General features: G+C 35.4%; 2 protein-coding genes and 1 pseudogene across 2 annotated transcripts; 2 read left to right on the forward strand and 1 right to left on the reverse strand.

Annotated features, from left to right (window-relative positions):
• The first annotated feature begins 574 nt into the window (after positions 1-574).
• LOC110374737 (transmembrane protein 19) lies at positions 575-2686 on the forward strand. Its single transcript, XM_021332585.3, has 5 exons — positions 575-957; positions 1163-1411; positions 1516-1665; positions 1748-2068; positions 2153-2686. The coding sequence occupies exons 1-5, from the start codon at positions 816-818 to the stop codon at positions 2311-2313; spliced, it is 1023 nt and encodes a 340-aa protein (XP_021188260.3). The 5' UTR covers positions 575-815; the 3' UTR covers positions 2314-2686.
• A 226-nt stretch (positions 2687-2912) lies between these two features.
• LOC110374723 (sialin) lies at positions 2913-15408 on the forward strand. The gene is made up of 11 exons (XM_064035770.1): positions 2913-3275; positions 3512-3717; positions 4235-4315; positions 5894-6137; positions 6496-6710; positions 9509-9673; positions 9961-10093; positions 10597-10710; positions 12497-12627; positions 12993-13091; positions 13330-15408. Exons 1-11 carry the CDS (start codon positions 3182-3184, stop codon positions 13402-13404), a joined length of 1557 nt encoding a protein of 518 aa, XP_063891840.1. The 5' UTR covers positions 2913-3181; the 3' UTR covers positions 13405-15408.
• LOC135117199 (uncharacterized) lies at positions 4660-5786 on the reverse strand (annotated as a pseudogene).
• Positions 15409-21089: the final 5681 nt, after the last annotated feature.

The following is a 21089-nucleotide window of genomic DNA, read 5'->3' on the forward strand; positions in this document are numbered from 1 at the left end:
TGGTTTGATTTGGTTGTAAACTATAGGAAATACTACATTTATGGTAGCTTGTCTCTTTTTCGGTCTATAAAACTCAAATATTTGAACTATAATCAACTAGCTTCCTACCTTCCTAGTGTGCTGATAAAAAGTATCCTATCCCATGGTCATTCTAGTATCACCAAGAATATGTGTAGAAAGTTTCATGATGATCGGTTAAGTAGTTTTTGCGTGAAAGCGTAGCAAACAAACGGACTTTCGCATTTATAATATTATAAGTAGGATGTAAATGTGCCTCCTATTTCAAACTCAACATTTTTGTTATTTTATAAACTTGTATGTAATTTGTTTGTGTAGGTAATGTATTATGTCTCTACTTTTTTGAATAAGCCTGTACCGCAGAAATATAAAACGAGAATTGTGATTTATACTTATTTAAAACACAAAGGTGAAACTTACAACAGTATGAAAATAGGTTTTGAATATATGAATATTTCGACAAGGTCGTGTTACTACACAAGAGTTTTGAGCCAAAGCAGCATTTTCAAGGACCAATGGACCAACACTAGGTCGTCATTATTTGAAGTTTTACCAGCCAGCCGTCAGCTGTCAGTTTGTCAGTAAAAAAAGTAAATAGGTTGTGGATGTGGAAATTAACGCCGTAGTTAAAACTTTCACCGATATTATTTTATAAATTCGTGTATATTTTGTGTTTCTAATTTAACGACAGAATATAAATAAGTAGTATGCTATACTTCTAGTTCAATAACTGACAAGTTTCTGTCATTATTCTACTGTATAAAAATAAATTCGTGGAAAGTTATCAAAGTGTAAAAATGGCTCTAAAGAATAAACTTTTAAAGGACGAACATTTAATAACTGTAATGTTGTGTGCCCTTGCAATACCTTTGTCGATGTCAATGTGGATTACCAATTTAGTTTATTCTAAATTCCTTACAAAGAATGAAGGTTTTGATGGTAAGGTATTTATTTTATATTTACTTATCTTTGTCTGCGAACTCTGAACTTTAGTCGCTTAGTGATTAACAATATTCATCATAATCTTAATTGCATGAGGTAATTTGTTGAAAATAGGTAGATTTAACTGCAGTTAAGAAAAATAGTTCATATGTAAAAAATAATCTTGACATTTTATTTACAGAATTATGTTACAATGTTTCAGAACCGGTAGTGATTTCCCCTGCGAGATGGCTGGCGTCTTGTCTTATACCACTTATAATAGCTGTCCATGGATACAGAAAGAAAAGTATAACATTAAACGGAGCAGTGCTTGGCTGTGCGTTTGCTTTTGTATTAACATTAAGCAACTATTCCTTTCTGGTCTGCTTGATGACCTTCTTCATATCTTCATCAAAGGCCACCAAAGTCCGGCCACATATCAAAAGGAAGTTTGAGGAGGATTTCAAAGAAGGTATGTTTCAGTTGATTTTTTTTTCTTTTATATGTAACTGTCTGGTGGAACTATTCTCTATTTATATTATTCTCTTTTCAAATATGTCATCTTGTACTTAACAGGTGGTCAGAGGAATTGGGTGCAAGTACTTTGTAATGCAGGCATGGCTACTCAACTGGCTCTACTATACTTATTGGATGTAGGAGCATGTGAGCTGCCTATTGACTTTGTTAGTGATTACAGAGCCTCCTGGCTTTCTATAGGAGTTCTTGGTAAGATTCCATTCTATTTTCAAAATGACATTGAATAAATAAAACAAGAATAAAAAGTCTTTAATATTATAATTTATTTCAGGTGTATTCTCATGTTGCAATGGTGACACTTGGGCATCTGAGCTTGGAACTGTATTCTCAGACTCAGATCCCTATCTAGTCACTACTTTTAAAAAGGTGCCAAAAGGAACAAATGGAGGAATCAGTGTTATGGGGACACTCTTCAGTACTGTTGGAGGTCTTGTAATAGGGTTGTCCCAATATTTAACTATCTACTACTTCTCTGAAAGGTCTTTATGGACCTATGCCCCTCCCCAGTGGCCTATCATTGTCTTTGGAGCTTTTGCAGGATTTTTGGGAAGTTTAATAGATTCATTGATGGGAGCAACTTTGCAATACTCAGGTACCATATTTTGTATTTTATGTATGTTTCTTATGATCTTAACTTAAAGATGAAGTTAATTTATGCTTCCTTTTTTTATTCCAGGTTTAGACAAAGATGGAAAAATTGTATCACACTCTAGTCTCACAGTGAAACATATCAGTGGCAGAAATATCTTGGACAACCATAGTGTTAATCTCATATCAACAGTGATCATGGGGCTTCTGATGCCAACACTATGCAAGAGCTTATGGCCTCTCTTCTAACTAATCTTTTATGTATAGCTTTTTAACTGATAAGTGATTGATGTAATTTTGATAGGGGTGTAAATCGTAGATTGAATGGGAATTTTATATACTTTGTGAAGTTTAAAATGTCAATTAATTTTATATGAATGTTTTTTATATTTAGGTACAGCAGCTTATTAACATAATAAGCAAAATATATTGTCTTTGTTTCAAAATATGTATGAATATGAACTATAGAGAGTTTTATTGTGTTAGTGGGTTATTTAGGCAGTCACTTCATGTACTTACTGGCGTTGAATGAATAGGAAATAATTTAAATTGTGTTTGAAATTGTACCTATACATTGTCTTGTTAATATTAAATGTTATTTGGTTTATATATTTTACTAGAAGCAGCTGTTTTATTTCTTCAAGAACAAATTAAAAATACCATCACCTACAAGAATAACCTGTTCATATAATTATGTCCACACAAAACTAGAAAGTTAAGTAATTGAAATAATAATAAATAATTTACTATTTTGTTTTAGTATTTTTTTGTAATGCTAATAATATTTACGGTCTGGCAAGGTATGGGCAAGGCACATCGTTAGTGACAGTGACAACAAGTGAGTGTCAGTTAGCCAGCTGTCACTGTCAGTTACGACTGAATGCGTCGATCAGTCAGGAAACGAGCCTCTGTTCTTTGTTTACGAACAAATTAAATAATTCTCTAATAAAAAAAATCCTATCCTTGTGAGTCATACTTTGAGTGCAGTGTTATAGATTTTAAACGTTACTTCCTAACTTATTCTATTGTTTGTTGATATCGAGTTCAATGACAAAGGTTCAATCTATGTGATCATTTTAATACGGAATGGTGTTGTTATTGTAATCTGAATATTAGAATGTCATCGTCAGCAGAAGAAAGTCCGATAATAAACTCGGATATTGAAAATGATGTTACAAGTAGTCGTCGGAACTTGGTGCAGGCAGAACAAGGTAAAGTTTTGTCATGAGTTTTGGATCAGCTGAAAACAAAAGCAGAAATTATAAAGGTCAATTCTAACAAAGTTCTATTAAACAACACGCGCAAATACGCACTTTGATGTCTACGTTGAGTTTAGATGCAGTTTATAACTCAATGCAAGATGTGATTGACTGCTGTGTGTTTTATTGATAGTGTTGTAAATAAAAATTATTGTAGAAGTATTAACAATGTAATAAATTACTTTTAGTGGAAGAAACAACAGGATGGATCAAATGTCGGACTGTCCTTGGCATTATGGGGTTCCTGGGCTTTGCCAGTGTGTATGCCATGAGAGTAAACCTCTCTGTGGCCATAGTGGCTATGGTTAATTCAACAACACCTACGCCCACAAACTCTTCAACAGATGTGGATGTTTGCCCTGCTAGTCCAGTCAGCAATAGTTCTGTGCCACAGGTAAACTTATAAAAAACTTTTTGGATGCTTAACCATAGATTTAAGTAAGTAAAAAGTACTTAAACATAGTAGTGGAGGTTTAATTATTTTACTTTGAAGTTATAATACATAGGAATACATATTCCACACTATTATTACTAAGCATGTGTAATAAAACACACTATTTAATATATATTGTGTTGGATGGGTCTAGTTTTGTTTTGAACTACATTTATAAACAAATCTTAGCAATAACATATCATTGATATGAAGCTGTTTTTGATCTCAATATAGGTATGTGATTCAAAACATTGATTGAAATGATACCAGTATTTTAATTGAAAACTAGTTACTTTTCTGGTACTTACCAACTTTGGAATAGTACATCTTTTGTTAATACAAGCCTTTAACACAATTGATTTTCTATTGTTCTCTAAATAGCGGCATTCAAGCAGTTAAAGACTGAGCCATGTATTGTATAATACTGAGTTTATGTTAATATAGTCTAGACATATCTATGTTTTCTTTTTTGTTTTAGAGGCCCGGAGACTTCAATTGGACTGTTGAGCAACAGAGTATAGTTTTAGGCTCATTTTTCTATGGATATGTACTAACACAGGTAAAGGAATACTTTTATTTGTATGTATAAATGTATCTAAATGATACACATAATTTGTAATTTGATTATAACACTCATTACAAAGATAGGAATCTTCAAAATCAATTTCTGATGATAATGAATGGTAACTAAGTGTACTAACGAACATCTAATAGTATTTACCTAGTACCTACACAATGTATAAGTAATTTAATAAAATACCAGACAGATGTGTATAAGTATTATGAGATTAGATAAAAAATGTTTGGAATGGAAAACTTTCAAACAATTTTGATCCAAACAGAGCACTAATGAGTATTGATTTCTGACACTTACGCGAATATTAGACATTTAAATAAAACTACTTTTACGGATTTTATCGCGGTTATATTATATTATTTAATCCCGACGTTTCGGATCCTTTACAGCATCCATGGTCACGGGCAGACTAAGGTGTTGGTCGTCTTGATATATTAGTTACAAACAGCTACCCTACATTTTGTTAATTATTATTGACAATCCGATTCACGCAAAACGAGCTAACTGTATCCTTAGGTCGAGCAGTTGTAGGCTTGGATTTTGATTTAATAGTTTCTATGATGGGATTCCAAGCAGGTGGTATGACCCAGCCATCTTCTCTATTGAAATTTGGATGTTTTTTAATTTCAATAGCCTCGCGAATCATCCTAGGTAGGAATCGGTTTTCTTTTGCAAGGACTTGTGGTTTATCAAATCTGATGTAATGCTGGGCCTTGTCTAGTGTGTGTTCACAAACTGCTGACTGTCTGGAACGGCGGTGTTTGACATCGGCGATGTGTTCTTTACGCGGGTCCCTATGCTTCTTTTAGTTTGGCCTATGTAAGAGACCACAATCACATTCAAGCTTGTATACACCCGCATCTTGTAGAGGTATGTGACACTTGACAGGTGGTAAGAATTGACTAATCTTCTTCAGCGGCTTGAAGTAGGTTTTGATTGAAGCTCGCTTCAAGATGTAGCCAATCTTGTCTGTGACTCCTCTTATGTATGGAAGAACAGCAGGTAGACGCTCAACTGTGGCTGGTTTCACGCGGGTTCTGCGACGAGGGCGCGGTACTCGGAGCTTGTTGTCGTGCAGTACTTGCTTAACATGTTGAAGCTCAGCACCCAGGTGTTGTTCATCGCAGATCCCACGTGCTCTCTGAAACAATGATTTACCAACGGTAGATAACTGTGTTGGGTGGTGGTGGGACTCACCATGAAGGTATTTGTCTGTATGGGTTTTCTTCCGATACACAGTGTGACTCAAGGTGTTATTAGGGTTACGGATAACCAAAACATCTAAGAAAGCTAAGGAGTTGTTTGCCTCTGACTCCATAGTGAATTGAATTTTGGGGTTTATGGAGTTAAGATGATTTAAAAATGCTGTGACTTTGTCAGATGGTAGTATTGTGAAAGTATCATCTACGTACCGCTTGTAGAATTTGGGTGTTACGGGTGCAGATTGCAGGGATTATATTATTTAATCCGAAACGTCGGGATTAAATAATATAATATAACCGCGATAAAATCCGTAAAAGTAGTTTTATTTAAAAGCACTAATGAGTATTTAATTTTTAGGTACCAGGAGGCAGAATAGCAGAAATGTATGGAGGGAAACTTGTTTATGGTTTAGGAATATTTTTCACAGCAGTATTTACAATTCTTAGTCCAATTGCGGCATACACAGATATTAAATTCTTCATTGCTGTGCGAGCACTGGCTGGTTTGGCAGAAGGTGTAACCTACCCAGCCATGCATGCCATGTTAGCTAGATGGATCCCACCGCTAGAGAGATCAAAGTTTGCAGCTTATGTTTATGCTGGTATGTAGCACCAATTAGTTTCCTGGTAGTGTTAATTGTAAAAGTACTTTCGTGTTCTATTTACGAATTAGTGCATGATAATTTGTTTACTCTGATTAGTATCAATGTCATTAACTTTTCAACAAAACAGCGCCATTAGTGTAGCTTCATTCAAGTGATATGACATCTTCAATTCTGTACTGAACAAATAAGGCGTTTTCATCTAATTGAGGATAATAAATTAAATGGTCAGAATACTTTTTACCTAAGTTCACCATATGATACAATGCTGCTGCATGATTATTTATGATCTCAGTAACTTCTTAACTGACCTCAGCTATTATTTATCTAAACAGAAATATGTCGCTTTTATTTTCAGGTTCCAATATAGGTACAGTAATCACCCTACCTATATCAGGATGGCTATGTACTCTAGAATTTGGTGGCGGCTGGCCACTCTGTTTCTACATATTTGGCGGTATTGGCGTTGTATGGTTCATTTTCTGGCTCTTGCTAGTCTTTGACACGCCTCAAAGACACCCTAGAATCTGCCCCAAAGAGATTGAATATATTGTACGGAGTATCGGCCCTCAGGTGAGAATTTTTCAGTTTCAATATTAAAGAATAATTTATGGAACAATTTCTTAGATGACTAATTAAGAACAAGTACTTCCAGGAATAATCTTAATATAAACATTCAAAATTGGGTTCAAGGATATGTTATCAGACCAGATGATAATTTGAATACTGTTTTAAAGAGACATTCAGATTATATGCACTTAATATTTTTTATTAAGTCTTAAATATTATTAAATTAAAAACATTAATTACCAAACTGTAAATAAATGAGTGTTCAATAAAAATGAATTACGAATTAGTGTACCGATTCGCGCACAGTTATCATAATGTGGGACAAGCGTGAGTCACGGCTCGACCTCACAGATGTTTTGATGCGTTTCAGATACAGTTTACACATAATATATACCTACCTATGATATTAAATAACGCATTGTGTTATTACGTGAAAATTGTATGATATATCTTTTTACCCAGTAAACACAGTAAATATATACAAAAGCTGCGCTAACGCAGGTTTTATTTGTATGTGCATAATTATACCCATCCCATCCATGTAATCGCCATCACAGAAGTCAGACTTATTCGTTTTTGGGTGCATTCAAAATAATGTAAAAGCAGTCTAATAAGGGTTGCATAATAGTAGAAATCTTTCATTAATTAACACGAATAGTTTTCTGTTGTCAGTGTATATTAACTGCGTTAAATATTTTAATTAAAGTATGCCAAATACCATAGCTCCGGGCACATACCGTACTGCTTATAATGCGCTAGTTTTCTCTTCGAGCAGTGGTATTTACGTAGACATTGCTACTATGTATTAGATAAGGCAAACACAGGTGTGTTTTCATTATACATATTTTGCTAGTATTTTAAACAGTTGTCTGTTTTTGTAACTATCTATGTATTTGACACGCTTTGGTAAACATTACGTTTTTGGTAAACACTCAATTACTATGTGATACTATACTTAATGATCGCATTTACTTGCATATAGGTATGTATTGTAAGCTACGTTATGTCGTACTAAGGCTGTTATTAGAAAAATCATTGTTTGTCTAACTTGAATCTTTCAAGGAAAATCAGTTAAATAGCACGAACTTCATTTATTTTTGCTGCAATGCGAACGAAACTAATTTATTGTCCATTCATGCCGTTATATTGCATGGAGCAATGTCATTGAACTTCTTTTCAATATCGGCTATTTGCTCAATAATGAGTAGCTAATTGTAGGTGTCAACTTGATAAGGCCCAATCGATGGCAATGAGATTAGTAAAATTATTAATGAAGGATGAAGGATCTATTATATCTATTATAATTATCATTATGTCACAATAGACAACCCCTGGTTTGCCTTTAGGTTGGCCATATCTGTTATATTATTTAAATCAGGCCAACCAACAACAAGTTTATATTACTTGCATAGGTATCGTTCTAATACAAACGATTTTGATTTATTTTTTTTATTTATTTATTTATTTATTATATATCACAAATGTAGCCTTATCTTATGTGCTAAGCCCCACAAAACCGTTGTAATGGTTTGACTGTGGGGTCAGTGAGTATCCTTGATAACAATTTTTACTTATAACTAAATACTATATAGATAATTTCACTTGCAATTACATATACATATAAATCTTAAATAATTTCTAAATAATATAATTTTAATTTACGCTTGAATCTTTTTATATTAGTTTCACTCCTTATGTCTGCCGGCAGACTATTTAATAGATAAGGTATTCTCTTTTTTAATGTTCTGTCACCAAAGTAGTTGGTGACTCTGGGTACATTAAATCTACCAGCAGCCATAGATCGTGTATTATGGTTGTTCTTTACATAAGTTAAGTTATGCTCTTGGATACAGTGGTGGTTAACTAATAAAAGATATCTATGTTTAAGAGTAATTGGTAAAATTTTGCATATTTTAAATAATTTTCTATAGTCTCCTTTACAGCTGCTTTTAGTTTTTTTAGTAACAAGTAGTTTTAAAAATCTAATTTGAAGGGCTTCCAATTTATCTAAGTTAGTTTTGAATGTTAAACCATAGCTGTCAAGAGCATAGCTCATAATGGAATCGACTAATGACATATAAATACATCTTAAAATATTAATAGGCACTTTAAAGCTTAGGTGGTACATTTTACTCAATAATATTCTTAGCTTATTAGAAATGTAGTCTACATGTTGTGACCAGGAAAATTTATCATCTATTCTCACGCCCAGGTAAGTAACACAATTAACTCTTTCAATAGGTTTACATTTACAGTCCAGTAAGTTATTATGGTGACATGTATAATCATGGGTAAATAAGGGTGGAGTCACACTATTAGATTGCAAGTATGGTGAATGAATTAACATTAGTTTAGTTTTACTGGCATTTAATATAATGCCATTGTCATGCGACCATTTAACAACAGCGTCTATATCTTGTTGAACTAACTGACAGATATCGTCTATGTTAGCTCCAGAGCGAAGTATGCACAGGTCATCTGCGAACATATATGCAGAACAATGCTGCAGCACTCGGCACAGGCTGTTCACGTGCATAAGGTAACAAATCGGTCCACATCCAGAGCCCTGCGCCACCCCGCTCCGCACCTCGACTCTGTCGCTAAGAGTATCCTCCACCTTAACACGGTAGGAGCGCGCGGTGAGGTAATCACGAAACCATGGATTAAGTGGCCCTAAAATATAAATTTTACTTCGCTAATGATCCCTACAATTATACGACAATATCTGAAAAGACGACCTAGATCACGTTCAACGACTTGAGAAATCCACCCGTTAACTCAATAATATAATTTCTTTTTAGCAAGAAGAAAAGCCAGCGATGTCAATCCCGTGGCTGAAGTTCTTAACATGCGTGCCGCTATGGGCCATCCTCATCGCCCAATGTGGCCAGGCGTGGGTATTCTACACCCAGTTCACAGAACTACCATCGTATATGAACAATATTCTGCATTTCGATATTGTAGCTGTAAGTACACATTTACTATTACAGTGAAGAAAATATTCAACACAATTAAATTAACTTAGACAAGAACCACCCTAAGGTGAGATGTTCAAACGCATTTGCTAACTTTTTGGGGAATTCAAACTTGGAAGTTGCCATTATATTTGAGAGTTATAAAAGTGGCCAGTAACATAATCTATTTTATCAGCTCTAGCAACTCTTAACCAACCTCTTTTCTAATATTTTTTCGTTTTACTTACAAAGAAGTTTTATTATAATCTATGCTGTATTATATGAACATTGTTTTTCAGAATTCAAGACTGAGTGCACTCCCGTACTTAACAGCATGGTTGGGCGGTATCGTGCTATGTATATTTGCTGACTGGACCTTAGCCAAAGGGTGGATTTCCAGGCTTAACAGTATGAAGCTTTGGAATACTGTGTGTAAGTAGTTACCACTTATTTTTTGATCGGAAATAGCAGTTAAGTTTTTATCGATTACTTGCGTACCTACGTTTATCAGACCAAAAGTTCAGTATGCTTAAGTGATGCAATAAAGGAGTGTTCATCCAAAGTCGAAAGCTAGAATGCTAGATCAAGTACTTTGAGTTCATAGGCTATCCAGTGTCAATATTACTAAGGCACTTAGAAACAATTCACGTAGTCATAACAATGGCTGCTTCCACGATTTCATTTGATGGAACTACAAATCGTAATCAAACCAGATAACAAACAAGGTGCTCTTTGGTAACAAATTCCCGACTATATAATAGGGGTCTTGGGTAGTACTCTATAATCCAAAAAATGGCGGACCATTTTATCCTATGGTTTCATAGGGCAGTATCGGAATACTGCCCTGCGAAACGTTCTCTGTACTGGGTTTTAAGTTCCCACCCTATATGTGTGCCATATCATTCAACGTGATAATGTATTGTGTTATGTTGCAGCGGCGTTCATCCCAGCATTTGGTCTGCTGGGCATAGCTTGGGCGGGATGTGACAGGATTGCAGTTATCTTGTTGCTGTGCTTCGCCTCGGCCTTCGGTGGTGCTGCTTATGCTGGTAAGTTATTCATTTTACGAAAAACTATTTATAAAAATCTCGAAGAGCTCGTGGCTAAGTCAAAGCCGCGCGGATCGACCGATTATGAGGTTAGGCAAAGCTTGCCATGGTCGGTTCATGGATGGAGCTTGTCATGACGAGTTGTTCCGTGTGGCACGATGGCACGAAGGCGCGATGAAGTGGTGGATCCTGGTTGTCATTTGAACTTCTTTAGTCGTTACAGGTAGTCAAAAGTCAGAAAGTCTGACACAGTGGCGTAGCGTGGGGGGGGCAAGGGGGGCAAATTCCCCGGGCGGCAGGTTTTAGGGGGCGGCAAAATTTACCCAATTAAAAAAAAATAATTGTTCGCAACTAGTATCTGCGCCGCTACATAAAACTGTCTAACAATAACAAAACATTAAACAAGAAAGTTGAAACTTTTTAAACATAAAATTAATTATTGTTAAAATTTGGTACTTAAAACACACGTGACACTACATTTTACGTAATTTTGTTTTTGAGTCTTTAAAAAAAATTATTAAAATTTCGCGCTCGTTTCGCTCGCGTAGGTATTCAGAAACTGTATGCGCTTAATTTTGCATTTAACAATTAACAAAACGTTAAGTACGTTTGGGCTAAATTTTACGTAATTTTTGTTTTAAGTACGATAAAAATTTCGCGCTCGCTTCGCTCGCGTATTCAAAAACGATATACCCTTATTTTTGCATCTGTCAACAAACAAAAAGTTAAGTAGGTACGTTTGTGCTAAATTTTACGTAATTTTTGTTTTAAGTCCGATAAAAATTTCGCGCTCGCTTCGCTCGCGTATTCAAAAACGATATGCCCTTATTTTTGCATCTGTCAACAAACAAAAAGCTAAGTATGTTTGGGCTAAATTTTACGTAATATTTGGTAACGTCGATACAATAAAAAAATCCCTTTTTTTGAAGTTGGTTAAAAATGACAAACGGCCAGTAACACTTGTTAAAAAAAAATACATGGGAAGGGGCGGCAAAATCGACAACTGCCCCGGGCGGCAGATACCCACGCTACGCCACTGGTCTGACAACCAGTCTTACCAAGGGTATCGATAACTGGGTTGTAAAGGTCCACCTTGACGACCTGACCCGAAAAAAATACATAGTTTTAAAACACATTGGCTATGTAGTATTTATGGTAGGCCTTGCACATTTAAAGACAAGTAAGGTCACTACGGCTTGTGCCCTCGTGACCTCGATATCTCGACAGCTGTTTTCCTATCTATTACTTGAGTCAGATCTGCGTAACGGAAGTAAGTAGTTAGGTAGTACGATAGGAAATTACTAAAGGTCATTTAACTTTGATGGAAAATCTTATGTAGGTACATGTAGGTACTTTTTAATACTTTGGGAACTAGTGCTCGCTCTCAGACAAAAAGTAGTCTATGTTTCTTTATCAGGCTCTCTCTATCTGAATTACTAAGGGTACAGTGGATAATTGATAAACTGTCGTACAACCTATCAGGAACTTATCTGACAGATAAACTACAACTTTTGGTCTCGGATAGCAATATCTGGCAGATAATATTAAATAACTGACACTTAATCAATGATCAGTGAAACTCAGGCCTTACGCCTGCCGGGGCTGCAGGATTGATCGAAAGATTTACAGCCTCCCTGGTACATAAAAGGCCTACGACGGAACACGACGGTTTTTAGTCAGTAAGAGTCTGACACTCCCCCATCGCTGCTAACCCACAGCGGGAGGGGTCATTTGATTTCAGGTCTTAGTAACATTTGTTACTGACGTTCAATATACCATGTTTCAGGTAATCAGATGAACCACATAGATCTGTCGCCGCAGTTCGCGGGTACTATGTACGGTATTACGAACGCGGCGAGCAATATATGTGGCTTCATGGCGCCCTATGTTGTGGGACATATTATAAAGGCTGAACAGGTAAATACGTTATTTTTGAATTAATCTCAATTTTTTACAGGTAAAATTAGTATTTTCATAATGAAATGAAATGCCCTTATATGTATATTATAATTTTATTTGGAGTCGGCACGTTTTTTCTTCGATACTATTCCGTGTGCCGTCATCTTACAAGTAACATTCTTTCTAACTATGTCGATTTTACATAATCGCTTAATGAACCCCAGATGTATTTTTTTTTCCGTAATCAGCAATTATGGGATAATACACGTCAGTGAGGATTCGGAACTTTTCGACATCATTTATTTATTAGATGCTGTCTTAAACATTTCTTGCAATAAATAACACTTAAGTGTAAGTCATTAAAATGCAACTTCGTTCAACAGCAAACTCTAGGCCAATGGCGTGAGGTGTTCTACTTGGCGGCAGCCATCGATCTCGGCACAAATCTCTTCTATTTATTCTTCGCCAGCACGGAGGAACAGGTAAATAGCTTTTAAAGTTATTTTAAATATCATTTTTAGCAGGTTTTTTTATAAATAAAGATGATTTTTACCAAAAGTTGGAATTTTTATACCATTTAGTAAAACCCTTTTTAGTTTTGGTCTTCAAGTCTTATTCTTATGGATATTTATCGATCTACTCATTAGCAATTTTTTTGTGAAGTGGTCTAGCTTTGGAAAATAATAATTACTAATAATAATATGTAATATTGTTTATCAGGATTGGTCGCGGCCCGACAATGACGACATGACGGCTCCGGCGCCCGTCGAGAGCATTCTGTTCCCCGAGTCATAGACAATGTCACAAATTCAGATGAAGGCATAAACCAAAACGTTTGCTTCACAAACTCCTTAGTACGGATACACGTTTGTATTGTTTCTGGTTCATATTAATTTAAAGAATATCAATGCAGTAACTAACTGTAGTGTAATTACTTTATTGAAAAATAATGTCTGCTTTATAAATAACTTGAACAGCAATAAAATTAATGTTGTTCTTTTTTATGTTTATTCTAAGGTTTCAATGTGTATATCACGGATTAACTCTTAAATTATGTGTGTGATATGTACTCGTAATAAAAGTCTGTGATAGGTAAGAATGTTGGAAACCGGTAAAATACTATTTGTATTGTTCTTAAGCCCGTGGTCTATAATTGTTACTTCCTTAAAATTAAAAAAAGAAAGGGGTAGCTCAATACCCACTATGGGTATCTAATAGCCAAAACGGGGCTTTCGGAAATATCATAAGAAAGTTTTAATTTGAAATAATGTAAATGAAGTGTTTTTATCAATATGATATGTATAGTAAATGGTACATATTTCAATTTTATATTAACTTACTTGCATATTAAATAACTTAAATGGTGCCTTTAATATACATACCGTTCGTTTACCGGCCAAATCATTCGGAATTTTAAAGATTTATACATATATTTCAATGTTTTATCCGTGTAGCGTATTTTTAAAACCAAAAATGATTTATTTATGGAATTCGGAGAAATAATGTTTTTTTTATTAGTGAAGTAATTTTAAAGGGGTATAAATAAAAACTGTCAATTATTTGGGTTGGGAAAGTCAAAAAGATAACGTCATTTTTTTGCTCAAAAATAAAGTAAATTTTGTATAACTTGATATATTTGGGAGTATATTTAAGTTTAGCGTATATTGCGTGTCGAAGTTGTAGCAAATAATTAGCCAATTTATTTATAAAAACATGGCTGTAGAACAAAGTTCAAATGTCGGCCGCGAACTATACAAAAAATTAAATTAATATTTTAAAATTAGCATCCCTCCATACACGTTCCGACTTGCATAAGGTATCATGAGTCTTAGAGATCTTCAATATTAGTCACCACATAAGATATATTTAAATTCGGAATAAATATTTGGTTATTACTGGCCACTGCTATTAAAAAAACGATTCTCGAATTTTTTTTCAACTCGCAAGAGCTTGTGGTCACTTTAGGTCGCAAACAAGAAGGTTGGTTATGGAGAACAAGGTCTGGAACATTGAACAGTTTCCATAATGTGAGAGTTTACTAAGATGCGATTTTTCATATGACGCTCATTGTGGCGCAAATTTTTATTGCGCTTTTTTTGTGCAGAGCTTGGAATCCAGTAGCAATCAGTCCTATAATATTCTAGGTTTCAAATTCACACGTCACTTGCTGTAGATAGCCAATGCGAGTTGGGACGTGATCATCGGGGCTTTTTACATACGTACTTTCATGCTCTCATGCTTTCTTGTAGTTTTACTTATTCCGAGGAAACTAAACACCGAAACTAACGGGTTATTTAAATAAATGTTCTATGGTGTTAGACATCGTTATATGCTTGTTATGACAATTTTTCTTTAAAAATGTTTTTATTTCATCATTCATTAGAATACATATATCATGTCCAACCGTATAAGTAGTCATTGAAATAATTTGCAGATAAAAAATATTTTCTATGCGTAAATAGACGGTTTAGGATATAACCTCACTGGCACGTTTACTTGCCAAAATTATCATACCATATAAAAAATAATGTTAAATTCCTCATATATTCATAACACAATCTTCGCTCATTTCCATTAAATCGTCAATCGAAACACTTGTTCGCACAATTTATTATCATTTAATTATATGTAGATAGGCATGATGTAGCGTAGTGCGTGCCAAAGACGATAAATGTCTTATTTTTATAAATTATAGCCTTTCTGCATTATTTCTTTCCTGTTATGTCATAATAAATTAAAATAATTACACTTTATCCTTCTACTCGATTTAAAACGAATAGGCTTTCCATACCTACTTTTTAATAATTTCTTCTGAATCAACCAAAAATAACATATGCGTTAATTTTTAAAATATACAATCATTCCAAACATAGCATGCTTACAAATCTATACATATAATAAATCTGTAAAAAAACTGTGTCTGTACATTGAATATATTAAAAAAATAATAATTGGGTGGGGTTTAGAAACAATAATGGAGCACAAATCCAAAAAAAAAAATTTGTCTGTTTGTCTGTATGTCTGTATGTCTGTTTGTTTGTACACGGTAATCTTCGGAACTACTGGACGGATTTCAATGATTTTTTCTTTGTTGTATCTGTATAAAGTCGGGGCAACATATAGGCTATAATTTATCTTCGAAACTTGAAGACCTGGTGCAGAACACCAACAGATCAACAAAACTATAAGAGATACAAAAATGGTGCCATGGCAAAAATTGTTCCACGTGATGAGCATTTTCGGTTGAGAGAATAAATTTGAAGATCTGGAACACCTGATGTGGAACCCCAAGAGCCCAGCTACACTGTAGCATATACGGGTATGACGTATTAGCAAAAGTTGTTCGATCTGATAAGCACTCTCTGTTGACTTATAAAAAATGAAGATCTAAAACACCTGGTGTGGAACCCCAAGAGCCCAGCTACTCTGTAGCATATACGGGTATGACGTTTAAGCAAAAGTTGTTCTATCTGATAAGCACTCTCTGCTGACTTATAAAAAATGAAGATCTAAAACACATCAGTCTGCAACTTGCTCCGAGGAAATCTCATCGGATCGCGAAGCGCGCTTCCGTCATTGGCATATTTACGCATCTACATCCATATCTCTAGAGAACTTCTCAAGTAAAGAATATGCTACTCATTGTCTCGCGAGTCGGAGACGTTCACTGATACAAATTATACAAAATAAGCATGGTGAATCAAAGAAAGTAATAGTCCGTCTTTTAGATAACCCTAAAATAATGGACAAGTATTTTTTCTTTTCTTTCACAAACAAAGAACAACGAAGATACAAAACGCTTGAATTTTGTGTTAAGTCACTTCTTAGTACAAATTTTACATAGACGTGACATCACGAGCCCCCATTCTTCGACTTTTTTGCGTTAAATCTCATTGTTATTATTTTTATTACCTCAAGAGCCTGTTCCCCAAATACGTTAAGGTCGGCTTCGATGCAACTGAGTACCAGTGTTTTACAAGAAACGACTGCCTATCTGACCTCCACAACCCGGTTACCCGCTCAAACCAATACCTCTTGGTAAAACTGGTCACACTTACTGGCTTCTGACTGCCCATAACGACTGCCAAGGATGTTCAATGACAGCCGGGACACACTAGAAAAGACAGCTCCTCCAAAAACCGGTCATGGGTGTCCAAATATTCTTAGAAAGTACATACGAACTAAGAAAATTTTATCCCTATGGTCATTGCCTATTGCGCTTTAGTTCTTAGCGTTTTGTTTAGTCGGCTGTGCTTTTGCCGTTGACGTACAAAAGTTAAATATATGGAATGTTTCGAATGATTTTGCGTATTCTGTTGTTTTCCCGTCAACGGGCCCTTTAAATTCAACATCAGACGATCCAGATCTTTAATTTTGCTGACCCCGCAGTCGCTGGCATAAGGGACAGGATCCGCGTACGAAGTCGCGGGCAGAAGCTAGTATGAAATATATTTACTCAATTAATTTAAGTTTCAAAGAGTTCAACTGTAAGCGATCAGCAGTATTCATTATGTGATGACCTTAATACAAATGTAATCATACAACAAATACTTTATTACGATGTTAATTTTATTTTTAATTTAGATATCCTATAATACTTAACATTTTGTGTTATACTTATTCATTTATTCCTAATGTATTTTTAAGCTTAAGATAATAAACCAATTTTGTTATTTTTATGAATCTCTAGCTTGTCTCATCATGTTTGATTCCCAGTAATGTTTTTCATATCAGTAAAATTCAATATAAAACACACTGAGTTAATTTGCTGTGATTATAAATGCTAAATCTATATAAAACTAAAATGTATATGATATGATGACGTAGGTACCTATTTTTTTAGCGAAGGCCAATAAATTTTACAAAAAATACTTAACTTTTTTTATTATACACTCCCAATATTGAAAATTTGCATGAAATTATAAAAATAAATAACAAATTCAGAATTGAAACCATGTCGAGTGTAGCGTTAGTTTTTTGTCGATCCTAATTGCTTTACATCAACTGCGAGAAAATTATAACTTGCGGGCAGAATCCACCACGAAAGAAAGCGACGATTATTATTATTTCCAGTCCATTACCTTTTTGGGTATAGCGGTGTTATAATGTCGAGGAAGAAAAACGGCAGTGGATTGTAAAATAGAATGAGAGTTTTTGATTGTTTGGAGTTTTGGGTTGGGGCGAAATTCACGGGTAATCTGGACACTATCAGTGAGGCGTCTGCCCGTGGCCCTTCGCACGTAATTACAGAGCCAGGAGGCCCGGGCGTCAATACTAATATTTGCTTACGCCCCGAAGTGAGGCCTCGCTCGGGATGTGAGCGTTTATCTTATAACGAGGTGTGGCTCTCGTATAATTATGACAGCCGTCAATTTCCGAGTGATTGCTGCAAATACGGCAGGTGCCACATTCTGTTCTGCACGTGATTGTAGCTGTCCACGAACTTAGAATTTAAACGACGTTGGTTTTATTTTTAAAATTATAGGTTCCTTGTTCGCCGCAGTGAAAAAAAATCTATGCACTTTTTAGTATGTTTTTTACTGTCCTAAAGTAATTGCCGAAAATAACAGTTAAAAACGAACCTTTAAAACATTACTTGTGCGACGTCGTTAACTTGTAAATAAAAGAGTTGCCAACAAAGACGAGGTTATTGGCAAACCCTTGCAATTAACTGTTAACAAAGTATTATTGTTAAGCGCGTGTTTGCCAACATTTTGGTGTATTGTTCTTTTGTCAATTTCGCCTCAACCCGTCAATTTCAGTGTGCGAATGGGCGAAAGGACGTCGTCGGTCGATCTGCGATAAAGTTAAAGAAAAACTTTACGAGCCGCCAAAGGCGAGTAACGCGAATACAAGGAACAAAGCTTAACGGCCAATGTGTTTATGGCGGTCGGTGGGCTGTTTAACAATATTTTTTGTTGTGTCGATGTTAAACAATAGTTGCGTTCGGGTCTCCTTGGTTAGGGGTGACTGTATAACGGTGTTGTTATGGTCTGTGTAGGTAGTGTCTGTTTCAGCTTTATGTTGACACCTATGTCGTTAATGTTTGTAAAGGCGCCGCGCTTTGATGAGCAGCGCGTGTCGGCGATAGCTTTATTGATTTTGTCTCTACTAGTTTATGTTGCTCTGTGTTGTCGGTCGGTATCTTTATCAAATGGATCCTGTTACTTATCCTATACTTACATACATAGATGGGTAGGAGATACCTAAGTGCATAGCCCGTAAGGTCTGTCTATTGATTAGGCCTTCAGGTTTCAGGTTCATTGGCTGCATTGTGAAAAATACAGAAGTTCGTCTACCATTTCTTTCAATACCTACGTATGAAATTTTAAGGCCACCACTACTAAAGTTGAACACAGTTCTTGAAATTAAACATGTTCAATTATTGTCATTCCAATATTTTAGCTTATTCGACTCGTGTTGCAGTAAGCCATTCGTTACGCGACATTTCTATGTTTGTGGTTGGCCAAATGACTAGAATTTGTGTAAAACGTGATGTTGGCCTTGCGAATGTTTCATCGCGAACTTTCAACCAAATCCCTTGATGTGATTACACCTAGATGTACCTATGGTTTTCCCGCAGTTTTCTGACCTCCCGTAACCTTCGTGTAGGTTTTGATCTTTCTCAGAATTGTTCGTCCAAGTCGGTTTTATCATGATTATGTAGTTATTTGATTGCTACTATAGTAGGTACCTGATAGATACGATGATGCAGTGATTGCATCAGCTCTCAGTCATCACCTCGAACAGATTTATGAGCGCACACAAATCAATATTAATTTAGTACGATATAATGTTTCATACGGCCTCGTTTAGTGAGTGGTGTGACACTGATAGCATAATAGATAGGTACCTATTTACTTAGGAAACAACACGTGTGTCAGACGTATCCACCTATCATTTGAATTATTTACGAGTCTATCGAGTCGAGACTGTCTGTATTTTAGAAATGGTTGAATGCTCAGCAAGCTTAGCATTTACTGATCGGAATATAAAAACATTAGCTATTTCTGCGTTTTTACAGCGTCAAAATTCGATTAATTAATAGATATTGATAGATTGACGTGACTTCTTATTCAAACGTTCGTATGACGCTACCTTTATTTAGGCAAATTCATTTTAGTCTGGAGAAAGCAGGGTTCGTTCTGTAGTACCTACCTAAATTCACAACAAACAAACGCATTGTCCGATTCGTTCCGATGGTAAATTAAAGCGTACGAAACAAGATTTTCTACAGAAAAGTAATTATAGCGCGGTTCCAAAAAGCGGTTTCGGTTTCGGTAGCAATAAAACTTGCGTTGTCAGCGACAAAAGGGTTTGTTTTTGGGCATTTCAGACCTTCTTCGAACAGCGGGAGTGGAACCAGCGAACAAATAAACGGTGTACGCGGCGGTTACCGACGAGCGGAGCTAATAACGTGTCGTGTGACATAATAGGCGGGACACAGAAACGCGATGCTCATAATGAGCCCGTACCGAGCTTTGTTCTGCACAGAATGGACTCGAAATGTCACCGAGATAGGTTTATTTACATCAGAAAGTTGTACGTCATTATGTATTGTGTGCTAAGTCGCACCGTACTAAATCTGTTTTATGGTATTTATAAAAAGAGTTTTGAAGTAAAGGCTCGTTTATGGCGAGTGTATGTTGTTAGTGAGTTTGTGTTACGTGTTGCTACTGATTGAAGTGTTAATAGACGTTTGCACATATTATAACCCCATGAAAGTATTTTAGTGTGGGTGTCGGTAGGCACACTAATTGTTTACGAAAACAAACTTAGATTAGGGTTTACTGAAGAACGATATTTGTGGATATTTAAGATTACATTTGGGCGGGCTAGTTTCCATAATTACAGACTAACAAAAAGAAAATCTAAATATTTCGGATATCATTTGTTGCGGGTACACAAATCACATTCAGGTAATTAGGTACTTTTTCTTTGCCGGATTGCTGATTGCCTACCTCGTCTCTGATGTAAATGTCTAAAAGCACCAAACATTATAGGAAAACCTCATTTTATTTAAATACCGTTTACGGTAAAGGAAAATCGTCTCGTGCATCGCTTTTGGCTGTTAATTTGCGTTTGAACATACTGGAAACTAGGTCGAGATAGCGCTTAAGATGCTACCGAGACTCACTCTTAGAATTCTTGCATTTTAGTCCAGTTTTTTGCATAAACAAATGTTACGTAAAAGTTTTGTAGAATTGGTATTGAAAACAAAACTGTTTTGGTAACGGCATTACGGAAGTAAAAAAATACAAAAGAAAAAATTGTAACAGCAAACTATTCAAAAGACTGCTCTATTTTTGAACCTATAAAAATTAGTTAAATAGAGCAGGACTTTTGTCTAAAAAGGTTTTATGGCGGCGCACCAAAACAAGTATACAGGATCGCAGTAGTAAAAAATATGGCCCGTTAATTGTAACAGTTTGTTGTTTTTCTTCCTTCCGAAAATACCGCAATGGATCGACACTGTTATA

Source organism: Helicoverpa armigera, chromosome 8, assembly GCF_030705265.1.
Source record: "Helicoverpa armigera isolate CAAS_96S chromosome 8, ASM3070526v1, whole genome shotgun sequence".
In the NCBI taxonomy this organism is placed as follows: domain Eukaryota; kingdom Metazoa; phylum Arthropoda; class Insecta; order Lepidoptera; family Noctuidae; genus Helicoverpa; species Helicoverpa armigera.

Bases quoted from the DNA above. Each gene is read 5' to 3' on its own strand.
- LOC110374723 (XM_064035770.1), top strand. From the start codon at position 3,182: ATGTCATCGTCAGCAGAAGAAAGTCCGATAATAAACTCGGATATTGAA. The intron at 6,138-6,495 runs GTATGTAGCACC...TTTTATTTTCAG, and splicing joins TGCAGCTTATGTTTATGCTG to GTTCCAATATAGGTACAGTA. The intron at 10,711-12,496 runs GTAAGTTATTCA...ACCATGTTTCAG, and splicing joins CGGTGGTGCTGCTTATGCTG to GTAATCAGATGAACCACATA.
- LOC110374737 (XM_021332585.3), top strand. From the start codon at position 816: ATGGCTCTAAAGAATAAACTTTTAAAGGACGAACATTTAATAACTGTA. The intron at 1,412-1,515 runs GTATGTTTCAGT...TGTACTTAACAG, and splicing joins TGAGGAGGATTTCAAAGAAG to GTGGTCAGAGGAATTGGGTG. The intron at 1,666-1,747 runs GTAAGATTCCAT...AATTTATTTCAG, and splicing joins GCTTTCTATAGGAGTTCTTG to GTGTATTCTCATGTTGCAAT.